At 31.8% G+C, this 20,103-nt stretch overlaps 1 protein-coding gene across 2 annotated transcripts in view; it reads left to right on the forward strand.

The window, feature by feature from the left end:
* The first annotated feature begins 831 nt into the window (after positions 1-831).
* LOC127711702 (uncharacterized) overlaps positions 832-20,103 on the forward strand; it is a 52,756-nt gene continuing 33,484 nt past the window's right edge. Inside the window, exons 1-6 of one of the 2 annotated variants that reach the window (XR_007986851.1) lie at positions 832-1,287; positions 3,052-3,473; positions 3,822-3,990; positions 12,391-12,812; positions 13,712-13,880; positions 16,718-16,822. Coding sequence is in view for 1 of the 2 variants with exons in the window: in XM_052217811.1 (XP_052073771.1) it covers positions 1,143-1,287; positions 3,052-3,473; positions 3,822-3,990; positions 12,391-12,812; positions 13,712-13,880; positions 16,718-16,822 (1,432 nt within the window). In the remaining variant the exon portion in view is untranslated. The remainder of the gene's footprint in view (positions 1,288-3,051; positions 3,474-3,821; positions 3,991-12,390; positions 12,813-13,711; positions 13,881-16,717; positions 16,823-20,103) is intronic. The other variant, XM_052217811.1, reaches the window with a different exon arrangement.

Consider the following 20,103-nt stretch of genomic DNA (forward strand, 5'->3'; position numbering starts at 1 on the left):
GAAGAGTAAGAAATTTCGACGTCACAATAGAATTTTGACCAATGAAGAACTGAGATCAAATGAACCACACGTTGATAATCAACGTTTAAGAATTAGAGAAAAGAAATTACATTTCCATGCACACGAATTATATAGTTTTTACTTTTTAGTGAGGCACATTTAACTCAATGTTATGGAGGCTAATTTCTGCCGTCGTGAAGTCGAGTTGACAAAATAATTAAGGCGTCATGCCTAGATAATTACAATGATAGGATGTATCCTTTCCTTACTGCTTCCATCTTTTACTTTTGATTCCAAATGAATCAACTAAAATTAACCTAATTCTTTTTCTTTAATGTTTTATATGTTGAATTAAGACTGAGAGAATTGTCATTGTTAATCACAATTAGAACGGTTAAATGTACTTAAACGCTTACATGATGAAAACATTGAAAAATTCTTTTAGTGCCAACACTCGACTGTTTTTTGTTTTGTTATTAAGGGAAAAAAGTAAACGAACAAATTACGTAACATATCTTTATAATTTATGTTTATTCGAAATAACCTCAATAATGTGGTACACATTTTTCAAAACCCCATTTTGCTGGTTAGTCAGTGTGCGCCACATTGCTGATGTTATTTCTTCATCGACAAAAATAAGATTATAGTCGATTTCTAAAACACATCGTCACCTTCTAACTGATAAATGACAAATCATAATTATTCCAGAAAGTGATGACAATAAAAGATAGGTTTCCATATTGTCGAAAACAAATAGATACTGACAAGATAAACAATACATAACATAACAATGGTCTGACAATCCAAAAGGCAGAATTACTCACTTAAGGTGGTACCCAACACCTTGACTAAAACTAATTTGGCTCGTTTAATTTTCATAAAATTTTGACATAATGTTTACTTTGACCCTTTGACAAAAATATAAAAATTTCAAAGAATTTGAACCAACCACTTTATCAGAAAAATTTCGTTGGTTATATAGCAGTTTGACAAACACTAATTTTTATCATTGAGAAGCGTAATATTTCCTTAACAAAACAACGTGATTAAAACGTTTAGCTGATTTTTACAGAGTTATCTCCCTGTAGTGTTAGGTACCACCTTAATATGAACGAAGAACCTTCGACATCAGGTGGCAGTACATGTTCAATATCACAAAAGCGCCAGATGAAGTCGATGTGATGGCTGCCAAACCTCCAGAAGTAAGAGATGGGACAAACCTGTCAATACCACTGAAACTCCAAGATAAAAATGATGTTATATCTGACAAGCATCCAGTAGTAACAGGTAGTTGTATCAAATTCAGTAAGCACATAAGGTTCATACACATTCTGAATGATTTCACTGAGAACTTATTATATCGTTTGACAGTTGTATTCATTTGGGAACAAACTGTGATCCTATACTTGCTGATTATTTTCGCTTTTCTTTTGAGGCAATTTTGAAAGGAGCTTAACCTTTTAACATCAAGATCCGCTTTATAGACGATGTGCTTTTACTGAGTGAATCTATTGATTGCAACAATAAAAAAAAATAACCTGAAATAACGAATACTACCAGAATCAATAAAGTCTGCCCTAATGTACCAAATAAACTTTTTTTTATTATTATTACACTGAGGGTTGTTGGAGAACTTATCTTAACGCCACAAATTGATTAAAACAATTTCAATTGAAACGTTCTATTTCTGTGAAACTACATTTTAGCAGCACATTCATTTAAAATATTTATCTTCTGTTTTCTGCAACATTCCAGGGCTTGCTTGTCCAATCATGAAACTCTAGTTTTACGGACGCCATTATGGTTCGGTTTACCGTTATGGAATATAAGACATATATCCACTGACATTATCCACTTGTTGTAGAAACAATTTCGTCTTCTTTTACACGATTATAACATTACAGAATGTAACCGATCATCATGTATTTAACTTGCCATGAGTAACCCATTGCCGAAAAGGGTTCATGTTACTTCTGCTTTAGTTTTGAGTGTTGTATTTTTTTATTTTTTTTTATGCGACTGCAAATCATAATCTGTGCATTATACAATTATTTCAAAGTTAATCGTGGAGGTAGATCTTCAAATGCGAAACACCTACATGTATTGATGCTTCATATTATACCTTTACTGGAAGACTATCAGATTTTTTCTTAGAAATACTATTTTCCAGAAAACGTAACATTTGAACCATGCAAAAAAAATACTAATTTTGTTTACGCTTATCTAACTCATATCAATTAGCTAAAGTGCAATGGCATAATTATAATAGATGAACAAGTAAAGGTTTTGACAATTACGATAACAATGTTATATCTGAAAACAGGTTGCATTTATTCGTGATTCGCAAATTGTACAAAAATTAGAAAAATTTGACATTTAAACAAAAGATTTGTTTGTTTCACGTTAATTGGTTGACAACACTCTTCCAATACGAACCACCTAAACTTCCACAGTATTGTATACCGATATTAGCACAATAAAGCAAAATGCAAATTTAATGTAATTTAATGTACAAATAACCATTTATTTTCCTATATGTCATTTAATCGAAGTGTTGTGCAAAGTTAACATTAATAAGGAGAATACGACTATAACTTTCGTTGACTGATATCTAGACGTTTGATATATTTACTTAAACATATATATATATTTATATAGATATAGCCTTGAATGTTATACTGCCCTATATTTTTTCGAGTTTAAAAATGTTTAAGACTTTTGATCTACAAGCCATTGTATACGATAGTAGCTCATAATTCAACCGTTAAGGTATGCAATGAACATATGTTTGTATTGTATATGTGGTGGCTTGACGTAATATTGCACATTTCATCGGCATTATTAAAAATATGATAAGTATAACACTGTCTGAATTGATGTAGTTTTAATGATGGCAAAATTTATAGATCTATAAACTGATGGAGTTTAACAATTGTTGAAACAAAAATAAATAGACAAATCGTATATAACACGACGTCAGTGTCCGAAATTAATATACTCTCTGCATTTGACATAAAATAAAGCGCAATGTTTTTGTATCTTTATTTTAAGCAAAACTGTCAGCTTTAGACGATAGCCAGAAGAGATGGTTGATTGTTGGAATATGTCTTCACAGGATAATATTACCAGCACTGAGGCAATATATTGTTCCAATTTTAACGGACCTGTATAATGAATTAGTTCTCAAACAGAATATTGAAACGCAAACATATCAAACACATTTAACACGATATGCACCAGCAAACACTGACCTGAATTATGAAGCTGTCAACAACAACAAAGCAACGTATGGTAATCAAAGAGCAAAGTACGACTACACAATCAAGAGTGTTGTTGATCTATCGAAGCTATTTCTACCGACACACATGGCACCCGATACAGGCTTTCATGAAACATGTGACATTTCTGCTTTGCTGGGATTGATCATCAATACTGGCAGGTTCCCAGTATCTGTTAGCTCATGTGCAGAAAATGTTAGTCTATTATCTGTTTACATTAATATCTTACCGTTTTTGCACGAAAATTCAATATTTCAATTGTCTATTATTTTTTTTCATACCAAAAGGTGCATAAATTTTACCAAGCTATACAAAACATTTGTTCAGATACAGAACAATGAAAATCACACAACAGATGTAATGCTTTATGTTAAATATGCACTTGATTCAATACTCGGGACAATCAAGTTTCTGACAGGTCACTGTGACACGATTCAACACCTCTTTTCAAAAATAATTTGATGTCTAGATATTCAATTTGCTTCCATATGTCAATCTGTATACAAAGATATGAATGTTGTTTTGCATTTTGTTTTATGTTAGGTACTAAGTGGTATAAGAAACCCATGGGTTCATTGCAATTTCACTGAATGGGATGATGTTAAGTATTATCATTCATTCGAACTGATGGAGCAGCTAGTCAAGACACTTAGGCTGAGTTCCTACGAAAAGAGTCAAATCAATAATGAATTGAGAGAATGGAAAATTAATGGTAATGTACAAATATAAATTTATGATTGAATAAGGATTTTTCTTGCTGAATGTCAAGTGGCAAATATTATAACCTTGTAGAAAAATTTAACTTTTCGACGCTGTGCTTAATTTTTATCGTAACAAATCTAATAATCGTATAAAAGTTAAACGTAGAGGGCTGACATCAGTTTATCAAAGCAGACTTACTGTTGAAGGTCGTACGGTGACCTATAGTTGTTAATTTCTGTGTCATTTGGTTTCTTGTGGAGAGTTGTCTCATTGGAAATTATACCACATCTTCTTTTTTATATTTACGATTAGGACAAGCTTATGAGATAATTGTGGGTTCGTCAAAAAACTCGCCACTCATGATTTGTCATAGGACACCAACTTAACGAGTCTGAGTTGTCTTTAGATGGTCCTTACACTGTGATGTTTATGTTGTATCCCAAGCCTTTTTTAACACTTTTGGTTGCAACATTGAAAAGTGTTTTTTAAAGGGATGATTGGTGCTTTTCCAATTCGTCCAGGAAAATATGAAGTTTGGTATCAGTATTCCTTCTTACGTTCATATTCATTATAATTTATTTTTATATAGATAATTTCATATTAATTATTATTATTTGTTAAAAATGTTTATTGATAAATAGAAAATCATTTTTAACTGAATATATACTTTTCCGTCTTTGTTTGTTATTTTTCTTCTTTGAAAACAATATGGATAGCTGTCAGATAATCACAAGGGATATTCAATGAGATTGCACCGATATATCATAGGATCGACCAAAGTCCATCTTCAATCACCTTCAAAAATGTTCTAACATTTAACATAGGACCGAATTTAAAACATCTTCGACAAGTTTGGTGAATAGTGCAGGGATACAGGTGATCCCTTCTATCTGGTAAAAGATATCATAAATGACGCGCAAAATTGACGAACTTTTCCGCTGAACTCGAAAGTGGTCCTTTGAAATTCAATAATGCAAATATTTTCTGATCCTTTTGTAGTCCATTTAGTCATCAACTTTGAGGGAGTGAAAACATGTTTTTTCTCAATGATTCCCTGATATATTAATTCCAAATTTTCATTTCAAACACACGTTTTTTTTTCATTTCCCTACTGTAACATTTTGTTTTCATAGGAAAGCAGAGAATTCAAAAATTAAAAACAAATCCATACCACGAAAAAGACAAAAGTTCGGCGCCTACTTTAAAACTTTGAATGTGAATTATGTGAACATTTCACACTAAACTCCTTGACACATTAATGATTACTAATACTCAACATTATACTACTAGAATTTCGTATTCAAAAACGACATTGTTCAGAAAACGAAACATTTGAACAATGTCAAGTAAAACTTAAGGACGTGGACTCTAACACAGATATACGATGATTATGAAATCATTAAATTGCAAACGTGAATGCTTGTTTTTAAATAAAGTTCATATGAACACTGAACATAGCGTGTTGACAACTACGACGACAACGTTTTACCCGAAAAAAAAACTTTATTCTTGCATTACAACATATGCTGCTAATTATAATAAAATGACAAAAAGGACATTTGCAAAATATCTATTGATTTGTTTGAAATACTCAACAATTTGTTGTTCAGAGTTTGAATAGACCACATTTTGGGCTCGATCAGTAAGGTCGAGTACAGATTTTACTTTTTTTTTTACAATACTCGACATAATTTCGACAGTACTGATCTGAACTCGACTTTGGTCTCGGGTTCACTTACTAACTATGACTGAGTACTTGATATTTGTGGTATATTATGAATATGGTCTCGACAAATGCTTTACCAGTTTCGACCAGTCTCGAAACAGTCATTACCTGTCTCGACCCAGTCTTCTTCACCTTTAAATTTAGTCTCGACTGGTCTGAATCAGCCCATCTACCTCAGTTGTATATTAATCTTTCAGAATGCCCGGTTATTTGGTACTAGTAGTTTGACTTATTGCTGTCAAATTGAAGGCTTTAATAACAGGTATAAAAGGCTTAAATTTTCAGATAATCACCTTTAAACAAAAATAAAATTTTTTAAAATCATCTTTGATGTTTATTGAATTTTTCAGCTATCTCAATTATATAGTAATCTTACAGAATGACAGCTTATTATGCAGTTCTCTTCTTTGCTGTTACATTAAAGGATTTAATTAATAGGTAAAAAAGGTTGAGTCTTCAGTTCAGACTAAATTCAGATAGTAACTTTTGAAAATTGGGATATGTATAATTTTTTCAAATCAACTTCGATTTTCATAAAACTTCACGCTATCTTCATTTGATATTGATCTTACAAAATGCCAGATTATTTGGTAGACAATAAGTTTGGTTTATTGCCGTCATCAATCTTAAGAATTTAGACACTAGATGTCAAATTCATGCTCACATTTCATAACTGCATGTATGTAAAACATTTATCCATATTATAAAAAAGTATAAAAGAGGGGCGAAAAATACCAGAGGGACAGATAAACTCATAGATCGATGATAAACTGACAACGTCATGTCTAAAAAAGAAAAAGACAAACAAACAATAAGTAGAACACAAGACACAACATAGAAAACTAAAGACTAAGCAACACGAACCCCACTAAAAACTGAGAGTGATATCAGGTGCTCCGGAAAGGTAAGCAGATCCTGCTCGATCCACATGTGGCACCCGTCGTGTTGCTCATTTTATTACAAACTCGGTAAATAGTCTAATTCGGTAGGTGACAAACATTTAAAGGGAGGGAATTGTAGTTACGACATAAGGAACATATCCGATATCATCTGTGAATCGTTTTTTCCATTACGATCAACCAACTCGTGATGGCGTCCGTAAAATTTACGAAGGGATAATTTCAACTTCACCATTTGAAACTGTTGGTTTAATAGCTTCCTCGTGAGCAGCAACCCTCTATCAAGGAAAATATGATAGGAAATAAAAGTCAAAAACATTGTATTAATTGGGAGATATATACTCCGTATGCAGGTGCTTGAAAGTTGCTAAATATAAATTGTAAGTTCACACTTAGGAAGCTGAAATCATCTCTCTCTCTCTAAAATAACCAATTTACAGGGCATGAGCTGGATAATATGTAATTTCATTTCGTGTGAATTTTAGTTTAAACACCATCTAATTAACTATCAAGTTGACCTCGGGAAACCTCCGATGGTCATATAAGCGATATACAGATAAATATAGATTTAAATAGAAACAAAATCGTGCATTTGGATTTTCCTAAGTCTGTTTAATTTCAAATTATAGATTAAAAATATATGTTAATCATCGTTTGTACCTGTATAAGAATGATATTTTGTGGAAATCAGTCAATAAAATGATTTACCTTTGATTCACTTTCAATGTTGACATTTTTTTCCTGTAAATAACTCAACACACACAACACATGCGTTATCCATGTTTAACTAAGGGGTTAAATTGAAGTTCACATACATACGGATTCAATATATGGTCGAATCACCAATGTGTCTTTGCTTATTTTGACAAAATGGAAAAAAAGCGAATTATTATTTCACTTTTTCACTTTCATTAATGATTGAACAAAACAAATCATATTTTAGATTTTTCATATATCTTGTAGCTAGTGCCCCTTTAATTAACATGTAAAAACAGCTGAAATTTTCAATTTGGACTGAATAAATACATATTGATTAAATCCTTGAATTTGACAGCAATAAATCAACCAAACAACCTGGCATTTGTAAGATCAATAACTAATTGAGATAGCTGTAGAATAAAACGAAAATCCAAGTTGATTTGAAAAAAAAATTATGGAATTTTTAAAGGTGACTTTCGTTATTTAGTATGTTTAGCACTGAAATGCCTAGCTATTGTACCTTCCACTTAAATCCTTAATTGGGACAGCAATGAACCAAAGTACCAAACAACCTGGCATTCTGTAAGATAAATATATAATTGAGATAGCTGTAGAATTATATGAAAATCCAAGTTGATTTAAAAAAAGTGACTATCTGAATTAATTATGAACTGAAAATTCTAGTTTTTGTAAGTTACTTAATTTATCGAAGAAATTGACAGAAACAAACCAAACTACAAAATAACCTGGCATTTTGAAAGATCAATATATTTGAGATGGATGGGCAGATTCATATCAGTCGATACTACATTTAAAGATACAGACTGAGTCGAGACATATCGAGACTAGTCGAACATTGGTCGAGACTGGTCGTTCATTGGTCGAGACCATATTCCGACTATGCAAACATTTGCAAATACTAAATCAGACTTGATAAATAAAGTCGAGACCACAGATAATTACAGTTTTAGTACTGAAGAGATTATGTCGAATCTTGTCATGTTAAATATATGCTTGACCAATACTGTGGTCGAGTACAAACTAGTGTCCTTTCAGATTCTGAGCAGATTGTAGGGATATAGTCGACAAAGATTGCACAATACGGATTAATTAAACGTCCAAGTTCCGATGGGCTGCATTGTATTTACATTGACTACAGACAATATCGTGAGGAAAAACAAAATGCAGTCAACGTTATAAAATACTCCAGTTATCCTGGCGGTTCTAGGAGCATAAATTGTCCCAGAGGTAGATCGAGTGTCTTTTAATTTTTTAAGGATCCCTATCGGGCATGTATCAAATATACTTTTTTTTTTATTTTAAATTATTGTACTAAGACTTTTTATCCTAAATTTGATAGGAACATTGTGTTCTTTCGATTTTTCAAAAAAATAAGGCCAGTGACCCTTTAGTTTCATTTGATATTTCGGAAGCGCTCATGAAACATTTCATTCATTGAACATTAACCAATACTAACGTTAATGTTTCCTTTACCCTATATAACACATATTAAATAACTGTGATTTCGTAAATTGCAGTGTATTTTAACGAAAGAACGAGGTCTATGACCGTTAGTTTTTATATTGAAATTTGAAAATACATTCACCCAAAAGTCTTTTACATAGAATACAGACAATTACACGACCTTCATCGATCCAAACTTTTCTGATTGGGTTACATTAATTCCCCCAGAAACAACAGACGCAACTACCTCCGCCTGATTTTCATTATATCTCTAATTTGACATACATGGTAATCTTAGTACCAGAAGCAATGAGAAATGAGACGGTTTTAATTTTAAAATTATCAATTTCCCCCATCTTAGTAGTAATATACCAACTTCATCTGCATATTGGATATACATTTTCCAACTTATTCAGTATTCAAGAGCTAGCAACTGCTACTCAGACTTTGTAAAACGTCACCAGTGTCTGATCAGAATGTTGATGAATCAGGGGTGTGTCAAAGAACTCTAGCCCTTTTTCTAAAAAATTTCATCGGAAGATACGAAGACCTTATTGATGAATATTCCGTATCAACTTCACAAATAATACACGATGGTCTTGAATAGATATAAGAAGATGTGGTATGATGGCCAATGAAACAACACTCCATCCGAGTCACAATTTGTAAAAGTAAACAATTATACCTGGCAACGTCCACTCTGTGTAGTATCTATTCTATTTGAATCCATCTGATGAGTTAAGCCTTTTCAACTGATTTGTATAGTTCGTTTTATGTTGTAATGGTACACCACTGTCCCAGGTTAGGGGGGTTGCGACCCCGCGAACATGTTTAACCCCGTCACATTCTGTATGATGTGCCTGTCCCAAGTCAGGAGCCTGTAATTCAGTGGTTGTCGTTTGTTGATATGTTACGTATTTGTTTTTCGTTCATATTTTGTACATAAATTTAGCAGTTAGTTTTCTTTTTTGAATTGTTTAACATTTGTCATTTCGAGGCCCGTTATAGCTGTTTATGCGGTATGGGTTTTGCTCATTTTGGAAGGCCGTATGGTGACCTATAGTTGTTAATTTCTGTGTCATTTGGTCTCTTGTGGAGAGTTGTCTAATTGGCAATAATACCACATCTTCTTTTTATACATTATAGGTCAAAGTAGGGTCTTCAATTCAGAGCCTTAGCTTACACTGAACAGCAATCTTTAAAAGGCTTAAGAATTACTTATTAGTACGTAAACGGGAAAACCAGCGGTCTAATCTGTATAAAAACCTAGAAACAAGGAACACTTATGAACCACATAAATAAACGACAACCACTGAACATATAGATGAAGTATAGATTATGTGTACTAACGTTGTTTATCATCTTAATAACATGTTATGTTATAGTATTTTTTATATGCCTTTTTGAATATTACTTTTACTGTTTAGTCTATTTTTGGTGATATCCCTTTGACTTGGCTCTGTACTTAAACATGCTGTCATTGTGTTATTTTTTTTTTTTTTTAATTTATCATATTTTATTGAAATCAGTACATTTGTTAGTTGAAAAACATCAAGTACCGGTACCTTATCCCGGCCTCGTTAACATTAGTAAATAACATATTTATGCAGTTGTTAGTTTTTGTTAGTATTATACATACAATTTTCCATACTTGAAAAAATTATATACCATGTCAGTAATTTCAAAAAAGAAGTTTACCATTAAGATTTTCAAACATAATTATCTAGTAAAACAAATGCACAAGTTTTGAAAATATATATATATTGTTTTTATAATGAATTTCTTTTTTATTATACACATTTTGATGCACAATAGTTATATACACTAAACAGAAGATATATAATATATTTGATAGACACAGCTGTTATAGTTTGATACATTGCAAAAAATGATTGTAAGACAAAGGCTGTTTGGATATGAAATATATATACAATATATGTGGAGTCTATTAGGTTTTTGTTTGTTTGTTTTTATGACAGTAAAGGAGTCCAGGGGTTCCAGCAGTTCTCTGTCCTACTGAGTAATTTATTTTAATAAAAGATATTTTTTTCTATTAATAAGTTTTCTTTTAAATATTTTTTAGTGCTATTATATTGGTTTGTTCCATAGATAATTTGCTTCTATACATGTAGAATTTTGTTAACAGAAGTATTAAGTTTCTTATATCAATTTTATCTGTTTTTGTTTGAATACCAAATAAAACCAAATCAATATTTAAAGTCAGTTCTATTTCTGTCTTCTTAAATATCCAGGAGTTACGGTCTTCCCATAATTTTGATATATATGGACACGTCCAGAATATATGTTCTATTGTTTCGACCCCTTCGCACCCAAAACTACACATGTTTGTATCTTTAATTTCTATTTTAAAGAGAAGTTCATTCGTGCCTAAAATTCGATGTAATATTCTGTATTGAAACCACTGCAATTTTGAATTTTTTGTAATATAAAAGGGCAATACATGAATATTTTTCCAATTGAAGTTTGCATTGAGAATTAATGACCATTTTTGTTCACATTTTTGTGTAGAATTTGGCTTTTTACCATTCAAAATATTATACATATCTTTTGAACCTCACTGGGATTTAAAAAAAACCTTTAACACTGAGGGCACAACTGGACCGTTTTCTCTCTTTAAGTCATTTGGACATATTTTATATTCTTTTAAATACTTTTTTATTGCCGAAATTGATATGTGAGAAATTAAGTTTTAATATTGTATACATTATTAAAGGGATCAAAAGTCATAAAGTTTCCACCTTCCTCTAACAAGTCATTGATCAGCCAAACCCCTGTTTTTGTCCAATCTTTATATAACACTGAATGGTTATCAATCTTTATTCCATCATTCTTCCATAAAGGGCATGTGTTAATTTGAGAGTAATTTTGTACATTTTGAAGATCTTGCCAAGCATCAAATACTTTTTATCAAAATGCATTATTTAACTTTTTATAAGGAGCAATAAATTGCATTTCCAAAAAATTCAAATTTTCACTAGTTTTGAATTATTTCTAATAATTTTTCTTATCCAGGTTAATTTTAGACCTTTTATGTAGTTTTCAATATTTATCATTTTTAGTCCTCCTAAACAGTGTGGTTTGGATAAGGTGTCTCTATTGACTTTATCTGGTTTGTTATCCCAGATAAAGGAAAATATTTGTTCAGTAAAATGTTTAAGCTTTATGCTATTTGGACTAGGTATGGACAGGAATAGATGGTTTAATTTTTATTTTATAAGTGTTTTTATCACTGTTATTGTTCCAATTGGTGAGGGTATTTGGTTAGTCCAAGTTTTTATAATGTTTTCGATTTCTTTCAGCCTGGGGTTATAGTTTAAATTTTCAATTTCACTAATATCTCAATTTTGTGTCGTATTTGTGATAACTGGTCAAATAGAATATTTCAGTGCCATATTTAGGAAATCTGTATAACATGAACTGTATTGATGTTCTGGTAATGATAGGAACAATTCTAAATTCACAAAATGATAGTTTATACCAAATTTTGAAACAATTACCAAAAGAAAAATTAATGACAACACCGAATCAGTGTACGCAATTGATACTCTTTGCATTTGACAGATTATAAACAAAACTGTTCTTTGTAAATCATTATTTACAGCTAAATCATCAGATTTAGACGACAATGAGAAAAGGTGGTTGGTTGTTGGAATATGTATGAACACTGTATTAATACCAGCTTTGAGGAAATATGTTGTTCCAATTCTAACAGTCCTCTATAATGAATTAACCCGCTATCAGAATATTGATACGCAAATATATCCAACACATTCACAGTATTATCAACCAACAAACAGATTCCTGAACTATGGAGCTGTCAACAACAACAAAGCAAGGTTTGGTAAGAAACAGGCAATGTACGACTACACAATCAAGAGTGTTGTTGATTTATCCAAGCTATTTTTACCGACACACATGGCACACTATACAGGCTTTGATGACACATGTGACATTTCTGCTTTGCTGGAATTGATCATCAACATTGACAAGTTTCCTACAGTTGTAAAGTCAGATGCTGAAGAAGTAAGATATTTGTGTAAACTACGGACAGAAGACTTATACATGTTATACGTTTACATGAAAAAAACTCATTTCAACCAATAACAGCCAACAAAAACCTTCCTGAAATACGATGAAGGCAACAAAAACAATGCAATGTATGAAGTACTACTACACAATCAAGAATGTTTTAATTTCTCCAAGCTATTCTACAAACAGACATGGCACATTATAAAGCTTTAATAACACATACAGCTATTTCCCTTTGCTGTTATTGATTAAAAATATTGACTAGTTAACATAGATGCTGAATATGCAGGTTCTGTATCTGTTTAAACTGATATCTAACCATTTCTTCAAGAAAGTTCAAAGTGCTAATCATCTATTCTTTTCGTGTTTTTTATAGTAATGATATTCATTTTTAAAATCAACGTCCGTAGTTGCTAAATCACTATTTGTTATATCGAGATGTAATTTGATATATAAGTTAATGTAAACCATTGGTCGTGGTGTTTAAGTGACTAGCGAACAATGCAAAAGAAGATTCAGCACCTTGTTAAAATGTTGTGGTATCGTTTACTGAACATTAGAAATAAAACAAAAATGTACATTGTGATAAAGATTGAATTATCTTAATTTGTTACCTTGGTAAACATGGTAAACTGACAAATCTTTCAATTTCCCACTATTAGTCTATATTTCTAAGTACGAATCTGTTTCCGCACAGTTAATTTCATGTTTTTAATCGAGGTTTCATATTATGAATGTCATCTCAGATAATAGCAAAATAGATATGTGTTTAAGGACCACTGTGACACGAATTACCAACTACTTTAAAAACACAATGCCTTGCGATTTTATTTTGCTTCTATGTATTAATTTATACAGGTTTCATATGTAGTATATATCTTGTTATGTATCAGGTACGACGAAGTATACAGAACCCATGGGAACGAGGCAATTGCACCAAATGGGATGCGGTGAAATGCTCCAATTCATTCAAACTGATGAGAAAAATAGTCAAGGACCTCAGTCTGAGTTTAAACGAGGAAAATCAAATCATTGAGAAAATGAAAGAATGGGAAATAAAGGGTATTGTGCAAATATTAAATTTTGAATAATGAATAATTTTAGTTCTCTGAACGTCAAGTAGCAAATATCTAAAACTTGAAGAAAATGTTTCAAACAAAGTGGTATGGGAATCTAAATTAAAAATGATAGAATTTGTTCATACTTTGCCAAAATGTAGTATATATTGTAATATGATCAAAAATGTAATAAAAATGATAACTTACATTCCTTAGAAAAATTGCTAATTTGAATGAAAATCTAGACCTTAAGTTCTCTGTAATTTACAATCCAAGATGGCGAAAGACACCCATACCACCTTAATCACAAGTTTGATCATCATAAATCTTTGTTTTAAATGTAAACATAGAGAGTTGTATTATATTATTGAGATAAATTGATACAAAATTTACAGATACGGACCGGGTTTTACTAGGTCCGAGTACACAGTTATCGTACTTTGATTTTCATTGTCCACAAATATAGTCCTTAGTGTGGACAGTGTGTAGCTTGCCAATTTTTTTAGTACCCCTTCCAAATGTATATCTTCATGTTTCATGTCTCAAACAGCAAGTAGGGGGATGAGATTACACTGTACAATTTGGGTCATGAATTTTAAGGTAAAGCAGACGAAAAGGGGATCTTGCAAATAGACTAGAATATACATGAACGTGATTATTTCAACTTCCCATTTCTCGGCAAAACATTCTTTCTGTCCATTGTATGACGTTTCAAATATCTGAATTAATACGTGACGCTCGTGCATTTCTTAAAAAGGGGAACTTTTGTTACACAAAGTGAAACATACTGTATATAAATGTTGTGCGTCTGAACCGGTTTTCTTGATTTGCCTTCAACAGGTCACTGAAGCCCACAAATTTAAACCCCAAACTGTATAAACATGTATTAACGATAGAAAACGTTTATTCCATCATATCTATATAGGAACAAATGCCAGAATAATTAAAGAATATATGCAGTCGTCTATTTTTATGTAAAGGAGTTGATATATAATTTATCACATATATATTCTAAATTAAAAGAAATATAATTAGTTTAAACAAATTTGTTTATAGTAGATTGGGAAACAAGTTATTACAACTAATTTTAATCCCTTTCCACTTGACCGGTGAGAGTGCTGCCTTGTAGCGGCATTATCCTGCTCTTTTTCGAAATCTACAAGGGTGTCTTTTATGTGCAAGAGATATGGCTCTCTCTTAACACGGGTCAGTCATTTATCGACCCCTGGCTTCCCACGGACTATCATTGTTTTCTCAAGACCATACTCGGAAATGGTGTCATGGGAGAACCGAAAATTCAGTTCCTGAAAGCCGAAATTGAAGTTACGCTGTATTTTCCGATCTGTAATTGATTAACTTACGACAACATATTACATTGTTAGGTAGATATCTTGGTTATGTGTAAATGATTACAATCAATTACGAAACATGATTATCCTATACCCAAAAGAGGATTAGGCGAGTAAAAAACCTTGATTTCAATTTCTGCTTAGCAATAAAAACGGTACCTGCATAAAGAAGTCATTTCGGACATCTGATATGTTCTACTTGTTCACACTCCTGTCCATTTTTTTATTGCAGGTTACTTCAACAAAAACGATTTGTCACAGTTTTTTTCCCTTCCTTGGGCTACAGTATAACTATAGGGATATGCGGTTTGATTGAAAACGGGAAAATTATCTGCAAGAGACCGCATGACGAAATGCCATCAACTATAGATTGCAAGAAACTGCCTGTTGTACTATATATTAAGGGTTTTAAAAAATGAAAATTGTCAAGCAATTGTGTGGACGACAAATAAAATGTATAAAACGAAAACGGAAAAGCCGTTTTCACAGATTTGATGATGAAGGCATCATTTTTACGAAACTAACGAAAGAGCAAAAAACCAAGATCGTTTTCTTATACAGCATTTGTTTGTGTTATATCAAATAGCTCTATCTACTGATGGCTAACTGATTTCAACGTAGGTTTCTACTGATCCCTTAGATAGCCACGTTAATTTTTGTTTTGGGGTAAAAAGAGTTCAAAGAAATATGCCCTAGCTTGAATTATGAACAAACATTTCATAAAAGAAGCGTATTTTGTAAACTGTAATTATGCAATCCCTTTTAACACCGATCACATTCCATTTTAGCTCTATTTCTTATAATACAAATGAGTCAGGGATAGCGATTCCAGTTCCCTTGCTTAATGAGACGATGAGCATTTGATAAACATTTTATATTTCCGGTTGTCATTTACGAGATAACAATCAATTAACCGTACGAGAAATGTTTATTACATGTTTTACTTTTGTACAATTTAATTTTTGCATTTGTGGGGCAGTATTTTTTTTCTCCAGTTCATACCTGAAGAGAACATTCCAAAATCAGAGACCCCTTTTAAATTATCTATAATCATATCATTAGTTTATTATAGTGTAATCATTTGCAGTTGTTAAATCTTCCTTTTCCGTTTTTTTTTTCGTTCTATTTCGGTTGATTTACTTTTAAAAAAAATCATAAGGGGTTTTGGTTTGATGCTGAATATATATTTTATAGATATTGTTGTTGCAACCAATTTAAGGATTTGAAACAGTTTTTGTCATGACGAACGGATCATATACTATGAAACTTTATAAAACCAATGCGTTAGTAATTTTGAATATGCCGGATTGGCCTGAGAATAGGTTAAATGCTGTTGTTAGAACAAACATCTATCACTTGGAATCAATCACACAGTAAGTTCCATGAATTGTGCTATGTTGCATTTCTTAAATTTTTCTATCTTTATAAAGTGTTCTAAAAATATCTAATGCCTTTATAGTAGAATTGAGTGGAATTTTCTTATTTTCAATAGAACTTTTACCAGCAGACAATGTTAAAATGACGACCTCTAAAGATGAATCAGACACTGTTAAAAACGATATTGAAATACAGGGACATACAGGAGGCAAGCATGAAGGTACCTGTAGTTACTTTTAACGTAAAATTTAAAGAATGTTTGTGAAATATGTGAGAAAATAAAAGATAAAGGACATTAGTTGCAAAAAAAATTAACACTGAATCTATTCTTGCATGTGACGTGGCTCTGAACTAATACATCCCGTCATTGTGATATTGTGTCATGGTAAATGTTTGTTTATACATCTGTCTGTTTTTATAGTGATTATGATTATAACACAACGTTGACTGATGTACCCCTATTTTTGACATTCTTCCTAATATGTCTGTTTGTTTTGTTCACACATCGTTGTCAATATAATGGAATTTAATACCACTGTCATACAAATGAAAGGTTTAGCTAACTGTAAAGCCAGGTTTAATCCACCATTATTTACATAGGAAATTTCATGTGCCAAGTCATGCATATGACAGTTGTTGTCCACTCGATTCATTTGATGTGTCTGAGCATTTGATTTCGCCATTTGATTAGGGACTTTCCGTTATGAATTTTACTCGGAGTTCAGTATTTTTGTGATTTTATTTTTTCAAACTCTCAAATCTGTTGTAAATAATATCTAGAGCTACAAAAGGTCCATAGAAAACAACAAGCAATGTCTGAAATCATAATAAAATATCAACATTTCGTGTTTATTCCTGAACAGCTATAGATATAAAAAAAGCCAGTAAATATAAATACAAATAGGTAAACATATAATACAAATAAACAGGAGAGCATGCCCACTGTGTAAGGTCTATTTTCTTTGATCTGTTTGATCTCATTTCATAGACAAAAACATATCAATTGAATGTGAATCCTTTACGAATTATTTTTTAAAAGCACAATTGTATATGTCAAATCAATCAACGATTAGATGAAAAATAGATTAATAGCCGTGGTATTCCTGGGGATCTAAACCTTTTTCAATATGAACATCTCAGAAAGGTGATATATCATGGTCCTAAGTTCATGGAATCCAACACATCAATTGGAACCATAGTTCCAAAAATAATTATTGATTCCATTGAGTACTTCGCTAGAGTTAAATTAAATGAAATTGTCAGAATAGGTCAAAACAAGCAGGTCTCTGATAAAACGTCGAATTCATAAGTTGAAAAACTGTGTGAATAATCGATTTAAGTCCGTTTTCAGAGACAAATTGTGAAACCATGAAATATCTATCAGCTCTTCGCGATAAACATGATAAATATGTTGTTGTTTCTGCGAACAAAGCTTCAAATAATATCCTCTTCGTATATAAATCGTACTACTACGAGTGTCTTGTAAAAGAATTAGGAATAAATCAGGTAGTCCCACATACAAATTATTATCTAAGGTACCAGGCTTATAATTTGATACGTCAGACGCGCGTTCCGTCTACTTAGACTCATCATTGACACTCAGATCAAAATAGTCAGATAGCCAAAACAAGTACAAAGTTGAAAAGCATTGAGGACCCCAATTTCCAAAAAGTTGTGCCAAAAACGCCCAAGGTACTCTATGCCTGGGATAAGAAAATCCTTAGTATTTCGAATAATTCAAACTTTTGCCAACGGTAAATGTATAAATGACCATATAATTGATTTTCATGTCAACACCGAAGTGCTGACTACTGGGCTGATGATACCCTCGGGGACAAAACGTCCACCAGCAGTGGCATCGACCCAGTGGTGTAAATAATTATCAAAGGTACCAGGCGTATAATTTGATACGCCTGACGCGCGTTTTGGCTACATAAGACTCATCAGTGACGCTCAGACCCAAACAGGTAGAAAGCCAAAACAAGTAAAAAGTTTAAAATATGCCTGGGATAAGAAAATCCTTAGTATTTCGAATAATTAAAATTTTGCAAAACCATACCATTTCACACGGATGATATTTTGGCTAATCATAAGTCCTTAATGGCTTCAATGAACATTACATTGAACAGCAAATATGAGAACTTACCTAGTTTGTATTAGATACCTTCACCAACTTCATAAAATTTGGTACAAACATAGCCGGCTTATTTCCATTAAATTCTACAAAGGAATTGTCCATTATATTGACAAAACAATATGTTCTTATTGAAAGAGAGCCTTCAGAAATACTATAAAACTGTTCATTAGCGTAGTGGTATTTACCATGTGTGGATAATAAAAAAACTCTTAAGAACTTCTGGGTAGTTTAAAATCGCGATCTTTCTCTAAAATTCATGTGAAATTAAAAAGTCGTGTGAAAAATATTCAAAAATGCTTTCAAATATAAAAATTAATGTTGTTAGTTTGTGATTCCTCAAGGCATATTTTGTTAATATTGAACAAAAAGTAAAACATGCTACTCATTGGAACAAGGAATCAGTATGCTGGAGTTTCGTATTGACAACATATTTGTAGAATTAGGAGATAGACTTTTCAACAGATTGCTCTCTTTTCTATAGGAACGAACTGTGCGCATGAGTTGGAGTTCCTTCAGTGACTTGTCAAAAACCAGAAGATCAAATAAGCCAATTCATTTAATTTCTAATTCATATATATTGATAATTGTCTCTCTATAAACAATTCAAACATTTCTGATTGGGTTCCATTAATATAACCTTCAAACTAGAAATTAAATAAACAACAGACACAGCTTCTTCTGAATCTTTTTCAGACTTATATCTCCAGTGTAACATTAGCGGTCTTCTCAGTACCAGAATCAATGATAAACGAGACGATTTTAATTTTGAAAATATCATTTTCCCCCACCTCAGTAGCAAAATCTTAACTCCACTTGCATATGAAATATACATTTTCAAAAATACCAGGATCTTGTTGATAAATATTCCGTAACAACTTCACACATAATACATGATGGTCTTAATGTATAGATTCTAGGGATTGATGTTGTTTATCATCTTAATTACGTGTTATAGTGTTCTTTTATTTGTAAATTATTGACGTTTACTGTTTGGTTCTTTTTTTGGAATATTTTTTAGGCGAAGCTCGATACTTGTAGACCCCGTCATTGTGTTGTTGTGCTGTGGTCTTTTTTTGTATTCTTGTGTTTCATTTTGTGTATGTGCTTTGTCTTTATTCCATTGTGTTTTTATTTATTGGCATATTTGTTTGTTTTTATGATGATCGAGATTATTACACATTGTTGACTGTTGTACCCCTTTCTTTTGACATTTTTATCTATTATATATATTCGTTTTGTTAAAATATTTTGGTCAATATAATGGAACTTTATGCGACTTTTTGTGACTGTCATTCAAGTTAGAGGTTTAGCTCAGTTTAAAACCAGGTTTAATCCACATGTTCCATATAATACCTGTATCAAGT

This window comes from Mytilus californianus, unplaced genomic scaffold (assembly GCF_021869535.1).
Source record: "Mytilus californianus isolate M0D057914Y unplaced genomic scaffold, xbMytCali1.0.p SCAF_8, whole genome shotgun sequence".
NCBI classification, from domain to species: domain Eukaryota; kingdom Metazoa; phylum Mollusca; class Bivalvia; order Mytilida; family Mytilidae; genus Mytilus; species Mytilus californianus.